The sequence below is a fragment of the Haliotis rufescens genome, unplaced genomic scaffold (genome assembly GCF_023055435.1).
Source record: "Haliotis rufescens isolate VD_foot unplaced genomic scaffold, xgHalRufe1.0.p SCAF_1, whole genome shotgun sequence".
NCBI lineage: Eukaryota > Metazoa > Mollusca > Gastropoda > Lepetellida > Haliotidae > Haliotis > Haliotis rufescens.
In genome coordinates, this window is record NW_025963779.1 from 65,897,168 (window position 1) to 65,917,935 (window position 20,768).

At 40.5% G+C, this 20,768-nt stretch overlaps 1 protein-coding gene across 1 annotated transcript; it reads right to left on the reverse strand.

Moving 5' to 3' along the window:
• Nucleotides 1-9,738: 9,738 nt before the first annotated feature.
• LOC124142428 (acid-sensing ion channel 1A-like) lies at nt 9,739-20,222 on the reverse strand. Its single transcript, XM_046510891.2, has 5 exons — nt 19,741-20,222; nt 15,020-15,101; nt 13,750-13,868; nt 12,701-12,796; nt 9,739-10,472 (listed from the first exon to the last, which is right to left on the reverse strand). Exons 1-5 carry the CDS (start codon nt 20,170-20,172, stop codon nt 9,894-9,896), a joined length of 1,308 nt encoding a protein of 435 aa, XP_046366847.2. The 5' UTR covers nt 20,173-20,222; the 3' UTR covers nt 9,739-9,893.
• Nucleotides 20,223-20,768: the final 546 nt, after the last annotated feature.

Here is a 20,768-nt window from a genome sequence, read left to right on the forward strand (position 1 = left end):
TGGCAACCTTCACGGCATTAGAAATTCATAATGGCATACTCCCGTAGGGACTCCAGGTGAGAACAGGTCCGGAGCACCATTTGCTTGTAGTACGCGGCTACTAAATGGTTCGGAATGACTGCGAATCGTACCCCGATGGCGTGGGTCGTTATAGGATGGTACTTGGACAGATAAACCAATGGTTGATATTACGATGACACTCAATCGATAAAATGTCCGTCTCTGACAAATTGATCCATATATACTAGCCACATAAAGAAACTGTGCACGGAGAAAATATAGATATAAGGGCACACCGTCAATATATGAAATATAGGTTTGAACACAGCAATTATTGGAGACATTCAAACGCTCATGCACGTGCCATGCGATATGACGTCATTGATGGGGGCCTATGGACGTGCAATGTGTTACTGCACGCGCAACCTGTGCAGCTGTACACAGCATGTGCAACTCAAAATTCGCTGTCACTTTGGAAAGCATGATCTGTGGTCATTCAAAAATTCGAAACTTCTCAGGTGCAGACACAAGCAAATCATGCCAAGATTGACAGCTGCACAGCGTCATGAAGCCATTGGAATGATCCGAGCGGGAATGAGGCAACAACAGGTGGCAACACATTTCCAATGCCATCGTAACACGATATCGGCATTGGTGAGGTGTTATTAGAACACAAATGACGTTGCCGACCACCCACATTCAGGACGTCCCCGAGTAACGACGCCAAGACAGGACAGATGGATTCGAATTCGAGTGACACATCTCCGACACAGATTCCAAACGGCAGTAACGACGTCCCAGACAATTCCTGGACTGCGCCGTATCCATCCCAACACTGTCAGGAATCGTTTACGTCAGTACGGGATTCGACCACGACGCCCTGCCATACGTCCCATCCTGACACACCGTCATCGAGTCAACCGTCTAAGATGGTGTCGAAATCATGTTCGCCAGCCTCGAATATTGTGGAGAAATTTTGTCTTTACAGATGAATCTATGTGGGTTCATTAGTCAGTTATTCACCTGGTACAAATAAAATAAGGAATTGCATCAGACATCATTTTGTCGGACTTTGTTGCGTCAAATTTGGAAATGTACTCCATATCTCTACCCTAAAACATTTTGAAAGCTTTACCGATGCCCTGAATTTTGTAATCTTTGTCAAACATCTTTTCAGCAAGCGTCGCTTGACGCTCTTTGAAATCGTCGTAGAAACAGCACGCTCGATTGTACCTCAATGGTTGTGAATGTACACACCGAAGGCTGGAGCTGCTGGAATATTGCCCGTCCTTAAGGTGAAGTTGACTTTTGAAAAGTTGAACTTGCCCCTATTGTCATAGTCTTGTGGGGATTTTTTGTCAGTCTGAATATTTATGCATTGATCTATAAATATGAGCGTGAATAATTCTCGAAGCGACTGTAGTAATGTTTTAAAGTCGATGTCGAATAGTTGTTCGAGTCAAGATTTGTCGGTTGAGTATTCTTAAAAGTTTGTCCATAATTATAACTATTTTGAGCATGAACAAGGCACAGCTGAAATATTAATAATTGGCCGTCTCAAAGGTAATACAGGTGTATCTCATGTTTTATTAACTGGATGGTTATGACATAATATGCATATTGACAATAACAAGTCCGCTCTTAAACATAGCGGTTTTGTGTCGCAGGCAATTGATGAGCAGCTGAAGAAGGACCTGGTGTTTAAGTGTGACCAAGTATTGTTGGTCCCTTGTCTGTTTCAGTACAGTGGTCGGCCCGTGAACATCCGGGGTAGAATAGGTCTTCAGCAACCCATGCTTGCCGGAAAAGGCGACTATGCTGGTCGTAAGAGGCGACTAACGGGATCGGGTGGTCAGGCTCGCTGACTTGGTTGATGCATGCCATCGATCCAAATTGCGTGGATCGATGCTTATGATGTCAATCACTGGATTGTCTGGTCAAGACTTGCTTATTTACAGACCGCCGTCATATAGCTGGAATATTGCTGAGTGCGGCGTAAAACAACAAACCACCCAACCACCACCAATTGCGTTGATCGATGTTCATGTTGTCAATCACTGGAGTGTCTGGTCCAGACTCGATTATTTACAGACCGCCGTCATATAGCTGGAATATTGCTCAGTGCGGCGTTAAACAAGAAACAAACAAACAAACAGTACAGTTGTCCTTGATCCTACAAGAATCAATAAATGTATCTTCAAGGTGAATGTCAAATATGAAGATTGGAAGACTGCATTATCATACATTAATATGAATTACTGGTTGTTAAAATTTGATATCCACTCAACATACCATTATCTCACTGATTTCCTTGGCTTTGTGGGGCGGTCGGGTAGCCTAGTGGTTAAAGCGTTCGCTCGTCACGCAAAAGACCCGGGTTCGATTCCCGACATGGGTACAATGTGTGAAGCCCATTTTCTGGTGTCCCCCGCCGTGATATTGCTGGAATATTGCTAAAAGCGGCGTAAAACCATACTCACTCACTCACTCACTCACTCCTTGGCTTTGTGTGGTGTAACGAAGCAGGTAAATAGCCTACTGCAAGGTTTTGGTTTTGCCTTTTTAGTTTGACGTCTGCTCCGTGTGTATTAATAAAAGCCATGAAACAGCTAGTCAAAAGGTGGAGGATTGATTGCCATTCGATATGTTCATTTCTGGACGACGCCATTCTATCTGTTAGTACGGTAATTCGAGTGCAGGCTGCAAAGTTTTATAGCATTGTTACTAAAATTGAGAATCGCTTTGGGTACTTTCGCAGTCTCCTGAATGGCTTGGGTTTTCATCAATACTACATCCACAGTTATGACTGTAACTATCAGGAAGGTTAATGAAGTCAAACAAGCTTGTATCAATATTTTGCAATACAAAACTAAACATGTGTCGGTTATATATGTAGCGTCAAATGTTTGTCAATTAAGTTCTCTGAAATCAGTCATAGAACTAGTTGTACAACTCATGACAAGAGCTGTGAGTGTTGCTGTTTTTGCTGACTCATCGTGGAACAGTTTTATATACTTGTCAGCTATTAGCATCAAACAGTTGACAATTCTGCGTCACAATATACATGGGTATATTTCTAGGAAGATTGTGCAGACAGCATCTGCCAAAAGATTGGTGAATTCGGATGCATGTCATAGTATATATAGAGGTTATGGTTGATATTGCATGGATGTAGACTCCGTAGTATCTCATGGATAGTGATCGAGTGAAGACCCCATTCTCAGTTTTACATGGAGAGAGCGTGAAGCTGTGCATATGGTTGTCCAACGTTGCATTGCTAGGTCATATATTTGATACCGCGAGTAAAAACAAATGGCAGAGTATGGTGCAGTCGGAACGTGGGTCGTCCCCGAGTGGTATTCAGTATGCTTTTGGCCACTGTTATATGTGCATTCTGCGTGTATTTTACAAATCAAAGATCAATTTTATTTGCCTTGGGCCGGGGAAGCTTATGTTGCATGTAGGTTTGGTGGTTTGTTTGGTAAACACGACTTTTGATGTTAAAATTTCTTCGCGCAGTGATGATCCTCTGGATCAAAGTTATCTTGTTGCTCGTTAGGATGGATTTGCTGTTTCGAAAAGGTGGGCGAACGCAAATATGTGTGATCAATAACCCGTTTACCTTTTGCTTTTATTTGTGCAATTTATCGTTTGTTTGCTGTGCAATAGAATGATACATTATCACCGGTTTTAGAGGCCTTTTATAGTTCAAGACATGTTCATTGTAGCATTTGTCCAGAGAGCCCCACTGAGAATAGTCTTGTTAAAATGTTTTGGAAGGAGCTAGGCACAAATTGTCTAAGCCAGTGCTTACAAAGATACAAATCACAGTTTATATACTTGAACGTTTGTATGTTTGAAAAATGATTACTGCATCTTTAATGGAATATTATCTATGTTTCTATTAGCTTTAGCCGGACTTTTTAGATTTGCAGACCGAATTCATATCTCTCGATCTGATATTTTATGGTTGTTATCTTATGGGTGCTTTTATTGAACAGTCGGGGACAGATATAGAGAGATGGCACTTGGCTCGTTATTAGCAGGACAGATTCCAAGCTGTGTCCAGTAGCTTGAGTGGAGAGATATTTATAGGCTGCATCTATTCATTCAGATTGTGAACAGGCAGGAATGTAAGCAATGTCGTTCAGGCTATGTTCTCCATTGTCATATGCCACGATAAGTGAACGTTGTATTGATGCATTAACTCCCTTTGTTGACAACATCAAGAAGCACGGTAAGCATAGCTTGGACAGTAGCATAGCAACTGCAGCTGCAAACAATGGCATACAAAACCGAATGTTCAAACAACATGGAGAAGCGAAAACGACTAAGATGGATACATCAAAGATAGAATTGATAATAGAATGGAATTTTCACTTTCGCGGGGTCTATAACTTTCTTAATCATACCTACATGTCAGAATGAAGAGACCTCATTGGTTTCACGTGATCTTGATGAAATAATATGTATCCCTCCTGGGAGGGAACAAGTTTCCGAGCGGGAGAATAAATCCCTTATATCCGCCACGAAGGAGACAGGTTGCACGTAGATTTCTGAGCGGCAGAATAAATCCCTTGTAACCCGCTTCGAAGAAAAAAACGCACGCTTTTTTCCCGAGTGAATGAAAGTCATGTGTCATAGCATAAGTTAACCTCAGCTCAATGGAACAGATGCTTTCTATTAATTTTGAATTTATTTTAATTATTTTACAATGACATATATTAAAACATGTCGGTAAGATAAATTCGTTGTACATCTAGGCCATGTATAACACAGAGAGTTACAAAAATAATTGTTATTTCTTGAATCAGTGTGTGGAGGACAATTAGAACTATTTTTACTCTCCCAGCGGTATGTCACTAAACAAGGTGATTATATGCTACTGGGTGGTGTGATTTTGCGTGTATATACATGTAAAGGGTTCTATCTCGCTCGCTCTCGTTCACTTTGTATGCATGGCCTCAAACCTTTTTCTTAAAGATATTTGATGCATTTTAGAAACAATACCTTGTTTTTCGTGATTTTAATATATTTCCTTTTTGCAGATGAGCGGTGATATGGAGTGCACATATGGTGGTAAGGAATACTGCTGGAACCAATGCTATTGCTGGGCTGGCGAACCTTAAAATACAGTTTTGCTTCATTTGCGCATTGTTCGATGCAGTTATATCGCTTGGCTGGCGAGCCTTTATAATATGGCGTTGCTTTATGCATGGTATGTGGTGTATATACATTTCATTATTCGGCTTTGATAATATCGCTTATCTAATGTGATTTGCACTGTTGATATTAAATTAGACAATCCATATGTAACATAATGTTTATGAATTGTTAGTATTTCTGTTTGGATTTTACGGACAGTAAACACAAGTCTGAAGATGTTGATGTTGTTGTTCGACTAATGATTAAGAAGCACAAGTTGGACAGTAAAGATATGATATCGACCTGTGTCAAACCTGCCTTTCATGTCTGAGGTCCTTGAAAAGGCTGTCAATAAACAATCGCTGAAGCATATTGGTGGACACGATCTGACTGCTAAAAGAGACTGCTTTACTGCTTTGCTTCGTGTTGCTAACGACCTTCAGAGAGATGTTAATAATGGAAAGGTACCACTTTTAGTCCTCCTTGATCTCTCAGCGGCTTTTGACACCATAGACCAACAGGCACTTCAAATGTGACTGGACTCACACTTTCTGGGTGAGGTTTTATTCCATTATGGTGAAAATCCCACAGACAGGTTAATCATCACGTGATATCAACGTAAAGGTGTTATTAGTTCATATTATAATAACATTACAATGTGGTGAGTACTTATCCACCAATCTTATCAACGCCAATCACAATGTTAGTTTATATTTTTGTAGCTTGTTCTTTAAATATCACATTCAAGATGCTTATAAATTGTTGTCATCACATAACTCGATCTAAACCTGCTTGTAGCGCTAGCTTTTATAAACAGCACAATTCTTTATAATTCAAACATACTATAAAACGAACATTGCATCACATAGAGCCTGTTAACTGAACACTTGACAAAAAGGACTTTACAGATAGCGATGAACCCTTCTGCACCTTCTGAACAATACTTGTTTGTTCAAAGCCATTAGGCTAGCTCCATCGCCCATTAATGTATTTACACGCTACCAGAACGTTGTATTGCTTTAGGCATTGACATTTTCCAACTTTCCAAAGTGTGTATGCATGGAAAGAGAGTAAGTGGGTGGTGGGATTTGGTTTAACGTGGCAGTCAGCAATTCTCCAAATACATCTATATGTCGACGAACTGTGAATAATAGTCTAGACCACACTAGATAATGTCAGAAGGCATTTACGTCTAATAACATGGAGAGGAATTTGAAATGTTTGCAAACAACCATTATTTTGAAGCCATTGTCTTACGTATGTCATAAGTATTTTTGTGAGATAAGATCTTCAGCGATATCCGGTTGTTCAAAGCTTCAAAATGAGTTTTACAGATAAGTAGATCAAAATGAGTTTTACAGATAAGAAGATTTTTTCACCATCTCTTCTTCACGTGTTCATGATTATATTTGCCTAAATTGTCTAAGCTGACTGCTGTTTACTAACACACGGAGCTACTCATTTATTAAGAAAACGGGTTGGTGGACTATTGTTCTATGGAAAGGCCCACATGCCTGTAATGGTCTAAAGCTCACCATGTCAGTTCCAATACAAAGAGGGGCACGGGTGGCCAAGTCGTCTAAGGCGCCGCGATTCGCTGTGCAGAGTTGCGTCCATTGGGCACGTCAGATACCTATGATTGTGGGTTCGAATCCCGGTTCGCCCCGATTATGTTTCTAGGTTTGTCAGCACCATACCCGTGTTCGTGGGTTTCACCGAAGTGATAAACGTCTGAGACCTGCATCACTTCGGGCTTTCCCCCCACATTAAGCTGACACGCCGCGATATAACTGGAATACTGTTAAAAGCGGCGTTAAACCAAACTCACTCACTCACTCCAATACAAAGAGAATCCCACCTGAGTGTCCTTCGATACCAAATGCATAAACACAATTTAACAACACTTTAAAACTCCAAGGCTTTCCGACACAAGGGTGAATATCACTTTATTATCCAAAATCATTTTTCCAACTTTTCAGTTTGTAAACAGTAATAAACAGTGACTTAAATGTAAAACGTACAGTTAAACAGCTTTACTCGTAGATATATTAGTGACGTCAGATGATTGTGACATCAATCGAGCATGCCTTCTCGACGTAGAATTCAAAGAGAATCATACGACATTTGCTCAAAAGGTCCTTCGTGAACCTACCAACCTTTCTATGGTAGACGTGTGGCGTCAGTGACAAAACTGATGTCATTTTCAATTATCCGTGTCATCACACACCGTCCAGTCATATATACTAAGTTGGAGGTTGATTGCTAAATCTAAATAAGAATGTTGATTTTGTTCATGGTACTGTACTGCTGAACGGTACAGATATGCTTGTCAAGCAAGCCAAGTGTCATATCAAATCGGCCCAGAATCAGTTCTTCTGAGAGAGGCTTTCTGAACGACCACTACCGAGTTTATGTGCAGTGTGTTGAGAGGATCAGCAACCCAACAGAGTCCTTCACTTGGATGAAGTCGCATGGTCAGAAAAGTGAACCAAATGTTTGCGGCTCGGGACCAGTCACTTCCCACTCAAAACCGTCAATGTGTGATTTTGCATCAAAATGTTGATATGAAATGTTTATTATGTGATGAATTTGATGGGACCGTCCGACACATTGTCAGTGGATGCCCATCTTTGGCACAAACATACCATCGTGGCTCGATCCTTTCTTTACCGTCTTCGCAATGCTTGTAGTTTGACACAGAGGTCCATCCATGGTACGACCCAGGATATGTCAGAGCGTCATTGAAAATGATACATATACAATTATTTGGAATAGGCCCGTATACAGTCTCAGAACTATCCAGACCAACAAACCAGATCTTCTCCTTTTTTTATAAATCCAATTCTCTGTCCCTTTTGACACGAATGTGATTGACAAGAGCATGGCAAACACGCGGACCTCGCTAACGAAATGTCACTCTTGCATCCAAGCCTGTTGACTGACATTGGGAGAGTACCCGGGGTTGCTGCCAGAAATACAGCCCTTCTGACAATCTGGGTATGCAGAAGGTGCACATTCTCCGAAACGTTCTGGGTGGATTCGACTAGGCAGCGTTTCCTGGGGGAAGAACATTCGCTGGCTGGACTGCGCGTAGAGGGGGCAAGGGCCCTGAGCTGACGATGAGCCTAAATAGCCTTACTGTGCCAAGATCACATAACCCTTTGCTGCATTTTATTATTTTAAGCAATAAAAAAAATAATACTTGAAATCATAATATACATCACATATCACGTTACAAGTATACACAACACGTTTAAGGTACATACACTAGACAATGAACTATGATGGATATATAAAATAATTAAATGCATTAAATACGCATAATAAATCAGATTGATCTTCTTCTGAATGTGTTTCACTTCTACTGTATCTTTCTTCATGTAAGCTCTCTTACATCAAGACTCAAGACTGTGTTAGTTGGGTTGAACGCACATTTGAACAATTCTCAGTTTGACGTAAGTTGAAGACACTGATACACCTGAATAAACTCCATTGTACATTAGCTATTATCACCTGGTGCGTGACCTGTCCAGTTTATTTGCTCCCATGTTACACGCGAAAAGTAATAAAAACATCACGTAGACCTGTCCAAATATCATTTATTGAGGTAACTAGCTCTCACGGTGAAGTATTTACACATGGTAATATCCCATTAGGTAGGTTGTAAGCGCTGGTTGTCGTGTACCTATTGAATACCATTGTAAATATTAAACGTTCTAAACGGAAACATAACAGCCGACGTATTGCAGTGCGGCTCCAGGCAACAAGAACTTACTGTTTATGCAAATTGTGTCAGTATCAGGATCTACATCCGTTAGGGGAGGACATGCTTACCTGTTTTCGCAAACACCTGGCCATAACGTCATCACTGATTTTTCAGTGATCCATTCATACAGTTTCCACCACTATTTTGCCTTTTACGCCAAATGGGATGACGTTTTATGACTATTCTTGTCTCACTGACTGGGAATGTTCACAAAACCTCACAAAAGGGTCTTTCATGCTAAATGTTGTAATGAAGTAAAACACAATCCGCTACTCGAAATGATAAGTTAGATCAAGATAGAAGCAACAAATTAATGTATTGAAACATCAACCAGATACAATGACAATTTCACAACATAACAACATTGTACAACAATAGTTCAGTTTTAACTGGTATCGTAAGAATCAGTATCAAATGGGGATGCTAGCAGGTGTTTGCGCAAAGGTGAGCTTATCCTGCATCACCGGAGACACACGACTCAAATGCATGCAAAGGCATGTCAAGTGTTGACCCGAAAAAGGAATAGGTAGCTCCATCGGACATGATTCTCTATCATATATAAAGTCGTTCTTGGTAGGATCATTTGTCCAAAACGTATTTGGACATATGAATGAATATTCTGAGACCAAAAGCTCGGCTATTTTAAGCTTGTAGTTGCTAATTTCAGTATTTGAAACGATACGTTTTGGGAAAGGGAGTGCTCTCTTTTATAGATATACCTAAAAATTGTAAAACTTCAATCAGAGGCCAATGTCCTGATTTGGAACGTCCTTTTTGACATGCATGTCAAAAGAAGATAAATGAACCTTTGAGTAGTATAAATCACTTCATGATAGATGGCAGACATTTATTGTCCATTGACAAAATAAATCTTCACTGTCTGTCATAAATAAGTAAATTAGCCACCTGTAGCCCAAATCAAAACAGTCATACATATTATTCCTGTTTTTTGGGGTTTTTTTATCATTTCGATCACCCATGCTTATTTGGAGTTAACTTTGTTCTTTTCAAACACCCCCGAGAAGACAGAAATAAACATGAAATCAAACACTTCCAACACTGTCAGTAGGCTGGCACCAAGCAACAGCCCCAGTGCTCCGCCTATGTCACAGAACAGGTCCAGGATCTCATACCCCAGCTGTTTCTCCATGTTTTCGTAGGCCAAAGAGCTGAAATACATCTCCAGAATGACAAGATTCTTCCGCCAGTACTCTTCAGTCTTACCCTTGGCCTTGGTGTACTCAGTAATGTAGTTCCTGGACAGTGGAGAGCTGGAGTGTTGGGTGGTGAACCTGGTATATTGACATGGTTCAGGACATCCAGCTTCACACCCAGTGTCTGTCTGCAGATACTGCTGAAGAGCTGGGACTAAACATTCCTGGTATTGCTGGGGATTGCAGAGTGGAACATCGCTTGGATTTGAAATGTCCTTGCAGTTACACATGCTGACGATAAAACGCATCTGACACTCCTTCCTGCATGAATCTCGGGAATAGTTCCCTGTGAAATACTTCAGAGGCTTCTCGCCACAGCCACCTACACCCTCCTTTGCGGTTACCCTCTGTCATAATACAGAAATAACATCATGCAATGTAGCTTCAGGTTATCATATCAGGTCTTCATTGTGATAGTTATTTTTCAAAAGAATTATGCTGCAAATTCGAGTAATAAAAGATAGTATAGTTCTAAATTGCGATTCGATTTTTAGTTGTACTGTCGTAAATAAAAGCGACTGAACCCTTTCCATAAATATAAGAACTATCTGATAAAAGCAGATATTATTGTACGATTCTAAATGTCGTGAACATGTGTTAACGAATCACTATCAGATAATGATGATACCAGGTGTTCGCGAGTCCATCATCGGCAGCCCACATTATAGTATACTGCTACCTGTACATACATGTGGTAAGAATGTTTGGACCGCCTCCGTGGTCTAGTGGTAGAGCGTCCGCCCGGAGAGCGGATGGTCCAGGGTTCGATCCCGGGCCGCGTCATACAAAAAGACGTTAAAAGATTGTACTTGTTGTTACCTTGTCTGGCGCTCGGCATTAAGGGGCTAAAACAAGGACTGGTCGGCTCGGAGTCAGTATACTGTGTCTGAGTGGGGTATTCATGTTAAACTGCGGCATGGTATCTCAGTGAGCTAGCACTATAAATCGGCATCAGTCCGGACTAGTACAAGCAGCCACACACACACATACACGTGCATGCACGTCGCTATATAAGTGCAATAATCTTGGACGCGACGTTAAACCCAATTTCACCTCACTAAGAATGTTTGAGGATAGAGTCCTTGTGTGTGAGCATGTCTGTTAGTATGATTTTATGTTCACTTCGCAACTCGAACAGTTTAAATGGATTACCATTAATGGAATGTCATTGCACGTTACAAGTTGACGAAAATACAAAGATGCGCACTTTTTATCCTTTCACTCAAACGTTTTTCCATGTGTAGTTAAAATATTAGCAAAAACTAAATACTGTGAATAGTACGTAAATGTGAAAGTGGGAACAAGGGGAATGACTTCCCAATACGCCTATATAATAAATAGTGAATTTTGTGCGGCAGTTAACAACATAATGCAATTAAGTGTATATTTACATTCTTCTGTTTTCATTTGTTTCATTTGGACAGTCAGATAAATAAAGATTTTAGAAATAACTTTCTTGGTAAAAGCCAATTACCTGAACTCCAAAATCACGTAAAACTATTAACAAATTCGACTGCATTCTTCGAAATAAGTTTTTGCAGTGGCGTGTGGATTCGGCGCGGTAGTGGACCTACAGTTCGAAATAATAGCAGTTTGTTTAGGTCCCGTGGGCAGATCTATCTTACATATCATTTACATAACGCGTTTTGTATTCTTTCCACATAGGAGATACATATATAATGTTTCAATGTAGAGTTAGGTAACTTAATGTATGTTGAAATACGGTAAATTGAACTTGGAAACTAACTAACCCAATCCAATATTTTGTTTCCTCCCTAACAAGCGCTTTGCTATCCCATATTTATTACTTTAAAAGGAAAGGGGACCTCCATACTCGCTGGTACGTGTGGTCATGTTGGTGGCTTGGTTGGTTACGTGGTGTCGTGCCTTGACACGAGGGTCATTGCTGGTGATAGTAATCACTTGATTGTCCGTTCCAGATTCGATCGTTTACAGGCCGCCGTCATATGGCAGGAGTATTGCTGGATGAGGCGTAGAGTACCAAAAACTTACTTTTTTATCAAAATTGTCTGGGTGGCCTGTTCTACCGGTAAAGCAGGAAACGCTTCCTCTTCTTGCGAACACCTGGTGACATCACTGCTTTTCAGTGATTCATTCAAAAAGTTTCATCACTATTTTACCCTTTAAGCCCCATGAAATCCTTTTTTGGAAGATAATCGAGACTGATTATTCTCTGGTGTTGACGTTTGAGTTCTGTGTTCTTTACACTTAGGATATACAAACAATTTACAAATACAATATGTCATGTTCTTTTCAGGATCCATAACAAATACAACTGAACAGGTTTTTTGAAATGACAACTGTTGATGTCATGGACAGAAAAGAACATAGCACCTACAGTGCTTGTAGTTACTTATCCTGGGTGTTACCAGCATACATGTACGTCAATGACAGACACCACAACAGTGGCAACACTTTATGTGATTTGAATAGATATACCCGAAACACCCGTTACAGATTTACTAATAGAAGTATGGAGAAAAAGACGCAACGTTCTACTGTTTTCGATTATAATTGGCATTAATTTCCGTTATTAACAGAACATGAAACTGACCTTTACTCCGATACTCATGAAGTGCTGGAAGCCGGGAGTTACAGCTATTCCCGTCTCGGACATGATTGGGGACACCTCCGGAGCGTGAACAGCAATCTTTAGTACACAACAAACAGAACCACATACTATACAACAGACCATGTGCATACATGCAAAAGGCGACTATGCTTGTCGTAAGAGGCCACTAAGGGGATTGGGTGGCCAGGCTCGCTGACTTGGTTGATGCATGTCATCGATCCCAATTGCGTGGATCGATGCTCATGATATTAATCTCTGGATTGTGTGGTCCAGACTGGATTATTTACAGACCGCCGTCATAAAGCTGGAATAATGCTGGGTGCGGCGTAAAACAACCAACCAAGCAACCAACCAATCATACATGCTCGTATAAATGGCATTAGGAGAGAGCTTATATTTCTTTTCAATCGCGGTATGTTGCAGCAAGTGTCCCTGTATTGAGATGCCCTGCTTACTGAAAATATTGATAGCTGTCACCGTGAATAAAAGCAGAATCAATTAAGCAGTTTCACAGTAACCAGCATGATGCTGAGTACCATGCCAGAGAGCAATCTCAACGCTATTGCTTTGCTACGCTGCCCGTGATTATTGTTATTATCACCCGTGAAGATCCGTGTAAGAACAGGTCTTCAGCAACCCATGCTTGCCGTAAAAGGCGACTATGCTTGGGTGGTCTGGCTTGCTGACCTGGCGGCCGTCATGTAGCTGGACTATTGCTGAGTGCGGCGTTAAACACTAGACAAACACACCACCTATTATGCTGTTACCAGCCAGCCCAATGATGGCCTCGTGTTGTGGAACGATGCCCATTTGGAAGGAAGTCGATTTTGACAACTTCCTGGCTTGGGTAGTAACGATGAACAAAACAAACCAGAGATGTTAGTCACTGTTTAAAGGGAGGGAGGGCTATGTTTCATAACACGGTACCCAATTCCAGAAGAGATCATAAGGTTAATCAGACAGTCCTTTAAGGACGATCATTTCCGTAACTATTACTCAATTGATCAACAGCTCTTTTCATCGATAGTCACCATGAAACCTGTTCCAAGATACCCGTTAATACTCCGAGTGTATTCCTCTTCCTGGACATTCAGCAAGAGGCGCAGCCCATGGGCACGCCCGGAGTTCCGAGACCGCAGAGAACCATTGACTGCAACAGAAAGCATGTGTGTCAGATATGTTTGTTTGTTTGTTGTTTAACGTTTAAGACCTATTCTAACCCGGATCATCACTTGTCTAGTTTATAAGAAAAAAAGATCCAGTCACTTGAGTGAGTGAGTTGGGTTTAACGCCGCTTTTAACAGTATTCCAGTCATATCAAGGCGTGTCAGCTTAATGCGAGAGGAAAGCCCGAAGTGATGCAGGTCTCAGACGTTTACTACATGTACTTCGGTGAAACCCACGAGCACGGGTATGGTGCTGACAAACCCTAGCATCATAATCGGGGCGAACCGGGATTCGAGCCCACAATCATATGTTACTGGCGTGCCCAAGGAACGCAACTCTGCACAGCGAATCGCGGCTCCTGAGACGACTGGGCCATCCGTGCCCTCTCCAGTTACTTGAAGGCATCCCGGTTTTAGGCTCTCACAGACATCAGGAATGTTTTCAAGAAATACAGTGCCATACCAAAAAACGTCAATTTTGAATAAACTATAATGTGTACGGCAGTGTAGCTCACCGGGCGATACATGTGTGATCATGAAAAGGCAAGTAATAAATTTGAGGTTTAATAATTTATGACATTGTTATCATTTCAACAATATGATATAAGACGATAACAATTACTTCACATCTGTTCATAGTATACCAAATTTCATTTCATTTTAAAAGCCGTTGGTCAGGAAATGGCAATCAGTGTGGGTTTTTCAAAATTGGGTCCGCTGGGAAGCCCAATGGTTGTGTTCATTACGCCGACATAAAATCCGACTTAAAATGGGACTACTAACGAGATCTGGTCGTCAGGGTCGCTGATTTGGTTGATTCATGTAATCGTATCCCAGTTTCGTGGATCGACACTCACTGAATTGTCTGATCCAGACTCGATTATTTACAGACCGAGTGCGGCGTTTAACAACAAGCAACCAAAACCTCCCCACATTTCTGGTGTCCACCCCTATGATAGTACTGGAAAATTGCTAAAAGTTGCATTAAACCATACTCACACACACACACACACTCAGAAATAAATAACATTGTTTACAGTGAAGAAGGCTATGGTCATTACATATAGTCTCAAGACGCTAATGTGACTTAAAAGTTATGACTGAAGCATGATTTCAGTAAAAACATTATCCTTACCGTTATATGTAAAACATTTGCCCAGATCAGTTTCTTTGTAGATAAAGTCGTCTTGTCCACAAGGCGCTGACTCCCAGTCACACTGAAAGTAATTATGTTTAAATATGGTTGACATATAGTTTCATCAAACATGTATCATGTTGACATGACATTCACAAGCTTCGTGAGGTGAGGTGAAATTGGCTTTAACGTCGCGTCCAAGATCATTGCACTAATATAACGACGTGCATGCACGTGTGTGTGTGTGTGTGTGTTGTGGCTGCTTGTACTAGTCCGGACTGATGCCGATTTATAGTGCTAGCTCACTGAGATACCATGCCGCAGTTTAACATGAATACCCCACTCAGACACAGTATACTGACTCCGAGCCGACTAGTCCTTGTTTTAGACCCTTAATGCCGAGCGCCAGACAAGGTAACAACAAGTACCATCTTTTAACGTCTTGTGGTATGACGCGGCCGGGGATCGAACCCCGGACCTTCCGCTCTCCGAGCGGACGCTCTACCACAAGAATACGGAGGCGGTCCCACAAGCATCGTGTATATCGATATGATATCGTTCAATAATGGTAAATAGTCATTTCCCTTCAACTGATTTGTCTACCTGAAAAAAGGCCCAGTGAAACGGTCTTATCTGTTTCATATTTACATCTATGCATAAAGATTAAGAGTGACAAAAATCTCTCGACAAGACTGTATTTGGGATAGCTACACGTTTCCAATTGTCAACGTTCCCGTTATGTCGAGCAATGGCCAAGCAGCTCCAGCCTTTGGTGTCTACAGTTCACAAATTTTGAGCTACAATCGATCTTGCTCTTTCCACTAAGATATAAAGAACGTCATATGGATGTTGCTCAATGGTGGTGGGATCAGGGTTACATTCAAGGCATCAGTAAAGCTAGTCAGATGCGTGCCAGGGAGTTAAGGCAACGACCCATGCCGTTGTGGTAAGATTGCATTGCAATCAGCCACGTCGTACATCGTGAGTACACGATAATGGTGTCGTCCGCCATTACAACAAACATGAGCTGCTTGGAGCCAGTTCTTCCTCGGAAAATCCTACGATGCAAAGGGGCATTTAGTCCTGCACCATGGCCGTGGAATATATTTATTTTATGAAAAACAAAATCTAGAGACGCATACAAAAGCAATCATCATAGGGAGTCAAGAAGGATATTGTGTAATATAGGATTTCAGAGACTAAATGTTAGTCTAAGGGGCATTGTGCAGACATGAAGTTACGAGAGTAAGACTGAGTGAATACTGCTGTGATAGTATATTATGGCATGTAAGCTCAGTGTTGATTGAAAGGCTTAAGTGACACAGGTCTTAGACATTCACCACCTTGGCGAAACCCTAAAGAAAAGGTATAGTGCTGACATACCAAGGATCATAATCAGAGCGAATTGAGGATTCGAACAAAACATCATTGGCTCTCAGAATATCTCCGGGACTATGTATAACAAATTGCTGGACCACTCATGCCCCTGTCATAGAAAGAATAATATTCAGGGTAATTAAATAATAGACATGTAGCCTAATTCCAGTGCCTAGGGCACCCTATCATAGGTATTTCCAGGTCAGTCAAAATGAGGAAACGGAGTGCCTGTACAAACTCCGTCCGATATAATCCATTACTGTAGATTGTGTCCTAATATGTGTGTATAATACAATATGAAGTACACGAGTGTTCAAGGCAGTTGCGTCAAACTATTCCTTAAATGAATTAATATCACGTTGCAGTCATGACATTATTCATGACTGATTAACATCGCTTTGTTCGAGAAACATGTTTTGTGAGCAAAGACTTGGATTCCGGTTGTTTCTGCACATGAGACAGGAGCAAATACCATTTTAATTGTTATGTGTTAAGCGTTATGTCGATAAGATCACCCTTGTTCGGAGTGAGTGAATTTGGTTTTACGCCGCTTTTAGAAATTTTCCAGCATTATCACGGCGGGGGACACCAGAAATGGGCTTCACACATTGTACCCATGTCGGGAATCGAACCCGGATCTTCGGCGTGACGAGCGAACGCTTTAACCACTAGGCTACCCGACCGACCGCCCCCCTTGTTCGGAGATAATCTAACTTCCACTGCCATTCGCCAGTATACACCTCACTGTAAGAGACCTGTACCATTGCTCCTAAATTTGTGTCATGACAATGATGAGGTTGTTTTGGGCAGTGGTAACACATCTGAGCAGAACATGCATCAGGTTCGTTTGCATGTTTTCTATGTGATGCATTCAACATGTCAACGCCAGAGAATGGTCAGTTTCAAATATCTACTGAAACACACTCCACAGGGAGTCAAATGCAACATAGAGATTAAGACAATATGAATTGGTCCCTGTTGAAAAACACATCCGAAAATGCCTTTCCCTATTCATGTGTAATCTCTGCTGAAACCAGTGATGACACCAGGTGTTCGCAAGACGGTAGGCACGTCCTGTTCTGCCAGTAGCACCCACCAGACAAACATATTTCCTAACAAAATTGTTTGTTTGTTGGCTAAAGCTGTATTCTGTCATATGACTGTGGCCTCTAAATCTAGCCTGCATCAGACAATCCAGTGATTGACATTATGAACAATGATCTACTATGGGTACCACAACACGCTATCAACAACTGAGCCTGACCACCCGATCAATTTAAGAAAGTTCCATTGAGTACAGAGGTGTTAAATGTTAACATATATTTTACTGTTTCCCGTTAAATGTATCACCATTGTTTGATTCATAGGTATGGTATGTTAATAATACATGATGTCCAAGGACAACATTTTCTCTTTTGCGTTTCCTGCATTCTGACTTCTTATTGGCATATTATGAAGGGATTTGTACTGTGGGTATATATGTTTAGACAGACAGACAGACAGACAGACAGACAGACAGATTTAAATTTATTCAATATAAAGGCCAAATGCCATGATTGCTTGTCGTAAGAGGCGACTAACGGGATCGGGTGGGCAGGCTTGCTGACTTGGTTGATGAATGTCATCGTATTCCAATTGCGTAGATCGAAGCTCATGATGTCAATCACTGGATTGTCTGGTCCAGACTCGATTCCTTACAGATCGCCGTCATACAGCTGGAATATTGCGGCGTGCGGCGTTAAACAACAAACACACAAACAAACTAATGCAGTCATTTAATACAATTTAGAGACGCATGCTTGTTGTGGTTTACATTTTGTGGATATTAAGAACACAGTTGTACAAGTTATATGACAGGTTCAACTTTCTTTAACTGATGTACTTAATAAAGATACAGGCCAACAGTACACAATAATTTATTCTTTGTAGATACCAATAGATTTACAAGATAATAGGTAGATTGATCATTATCATTTACATGTGGTAGATGATTGCTTAGATAAATTTCTCTTAATACGTTTTACATACGACAAATAAACGTAAAATGAAATTCATCATCAGTAGATAACTGATTATTTTTCTTTACAAAATGTGTAATATTCAATATTTGTGTATCTACCAGTTTTTTACAGCTAACCCAAAGTTACTGAATTTAAATGATGTCAAATCAGACTTTAAGTAAACAGCTACTTAAACCGTACATTGTACCTATACTTTGATGAATTGGACCTGCCGGTAATCCAGTCTTGCTATCAAAAATTCTGTTCTTAAAAATGAATATAAATCTGTTTATATTTTCAACATCTTAGGCTATCCACGCAAATCCATAACCGAACGGGAAAAGTATATTTTTATATGGGTATTATATCTGATAACACTTGTACGGTAACCATTTTGACTAAGACGCACTATTTCACTGGAGAGGGACTCTTCCACATTTACCAAGAACCATACTGAAAATAGGTATATTATTTGAAATAAAGTGTATTTACTATAGTGTATATTGTATTAGCTTTTAAGTATAGTAAATGTTTAGTATACTCCCTATGTTACATTGGACATTATGTTACATAAGAATATAGTAATGCTAGTCTTCTTAATGAAATGGTAAAACACTTCATTATGATAAATAGATTCTACAAAGGACAATATTTGCATTCATCATCGAATTGTACAATGTACAGTAAACTACGGTTATAACGAACACGCTTATAACGAACTAACGGATATAACGAACTAACTTTTTGGTCCCGACTATATGCTGTAGTTATGCTGTGTATATGCTTATAACGAATTACGGTTATAGCGAACTAAAATTAGTAGTCCCTTTGAGTTCGTTATAACCGTAGTTTACTGTAGCTATATTTATTGATCTCGAATATCCAGCCATAGTAGTTTTCAAGATGTAAGAGACTATATTAGAACAATCGAGAGACAGATAGTGTGGTTCAGGATGCAGCAAGCCCTTTGGACGTATATCTTAGGCACTAATTATATACATTGACACACAGAACCACAACCCTTCCCATTGCACAGGCGTAGCGTACTACCTACCTTAACAATAGCTCCTTCAATGACGTGTCCAAAGTTTAATGCTTGTTGTCCGTCAACTAATATGCCACTGGCCTCTGTACTGAATAAATTGTCTTGTCTTGTCTTGAATTAATATATCAGTCGTAAGGGTTTTGTAGGATGCAGCTCAACTTGTGGACATGGCGCCAAATATACATCTTAAGCACGAAATGTATGCATGAATAAAGGTACACACCAAATTGCCATATGTGACCACCTTTGAAATTATCATGTTATTCCTTTTTGTTACACAAGTGTACTGTACTACCTACCTTAACAATAGCTTCTTCAATGGTGTGTCCCAAGTTGAATGATAGTTGTCCGTCAACATATATGGCAGACAAGTCCAGCTGACTTAGGTTAACATTTGGTAATTGTTCATCAAAGTCAGTATAAGGAAACACCGCTGGAATTACATGGTCCAGTCCAAAAATATCAAGCAGTGAACCCTTAGCGTAGTTGTTATTACAGATTGTTATGGTTGGAAACAAAAGGATGTTGTCAAAGATCTGATCCACTCTCACGTTGACAGGTGCAGACAGATATAACGATATTTGCTTGTAGATGTTGAACGTCGTGAAGGCAAGTGCGCCACAAAAGATGAGGAGCCAGACTCCACGTCTTAGAATATTGGAACTTGTGTCACATACTTGGGTGAGTCCCTGCACAGTCACCATCTCGTGTAATGCTTTCTTGCGTCTCATTGTCAGAGAGTAGATGTGTTCGTCAAGGTAGTTGATCCTTTAGTGTCATATCAGCACACTAGAAGCATAAGAACATTTTGCTCTGTGTCCTTGCATGCCTATGTGAGCACTAGAAAATAAATTGGCACTATATCTATGCAACATTTACTTAATGATCCATTCATACAATCTGTACCTCTGTTTTAACTTTTGTGCTTAATGGAATGATCTATTTCTGTGGATAATGGAGTCTTGTTATTCTCTGGCGTTTGTGTATTCACTGGCGTATTATTTAAGTAATAGGAAATGTAGTTACATCTGTGAAATGAATCTCTGCTGATTGTGGGCAACCCTTTGATACATAAACCTGTCAATTTATACGACTTGTTTTGTAGCGGGTTTTCAATACACAGAGGTTCCATGTGGACATAGCAAATGGGCTGACGGTTTACTCACATTACCATTATTTTAACCAATTAGCAATAATAGCAGTCCATTAGGAAAAATACATTTCTTCGTGTAGTGGGTTCGGGTTTCACACACAAAGCAAAGTACTATGGCATAGTATTGCTTCAAATATATGAATTGTCCAATAAGTGGGTTACGGGTGGGTGGTC

Coding starts and splice junctions, on each gene's coding strand:
- LOC124142428 (XM_046510891.2), bottom strand. CDS start 20,172: ATGAGACGCAAGAAAGCATTACACGAGATGGTGACTGTGCAGGGACTC. Junction 13,869..15,019: donor CAAATGTTTTACATATAACG/GTAAGGATAATG, acceptor TTTCTGTTGCAG/TCAATGGTTCTCTGCGGTCT. Junction 10,473..12,700: donor TCATGAGTATCGGAGTAAAG/GTCAGTTTCATG, acceptor GTATTATGACAG/AGGGTAACCGCAAAGGAGGG.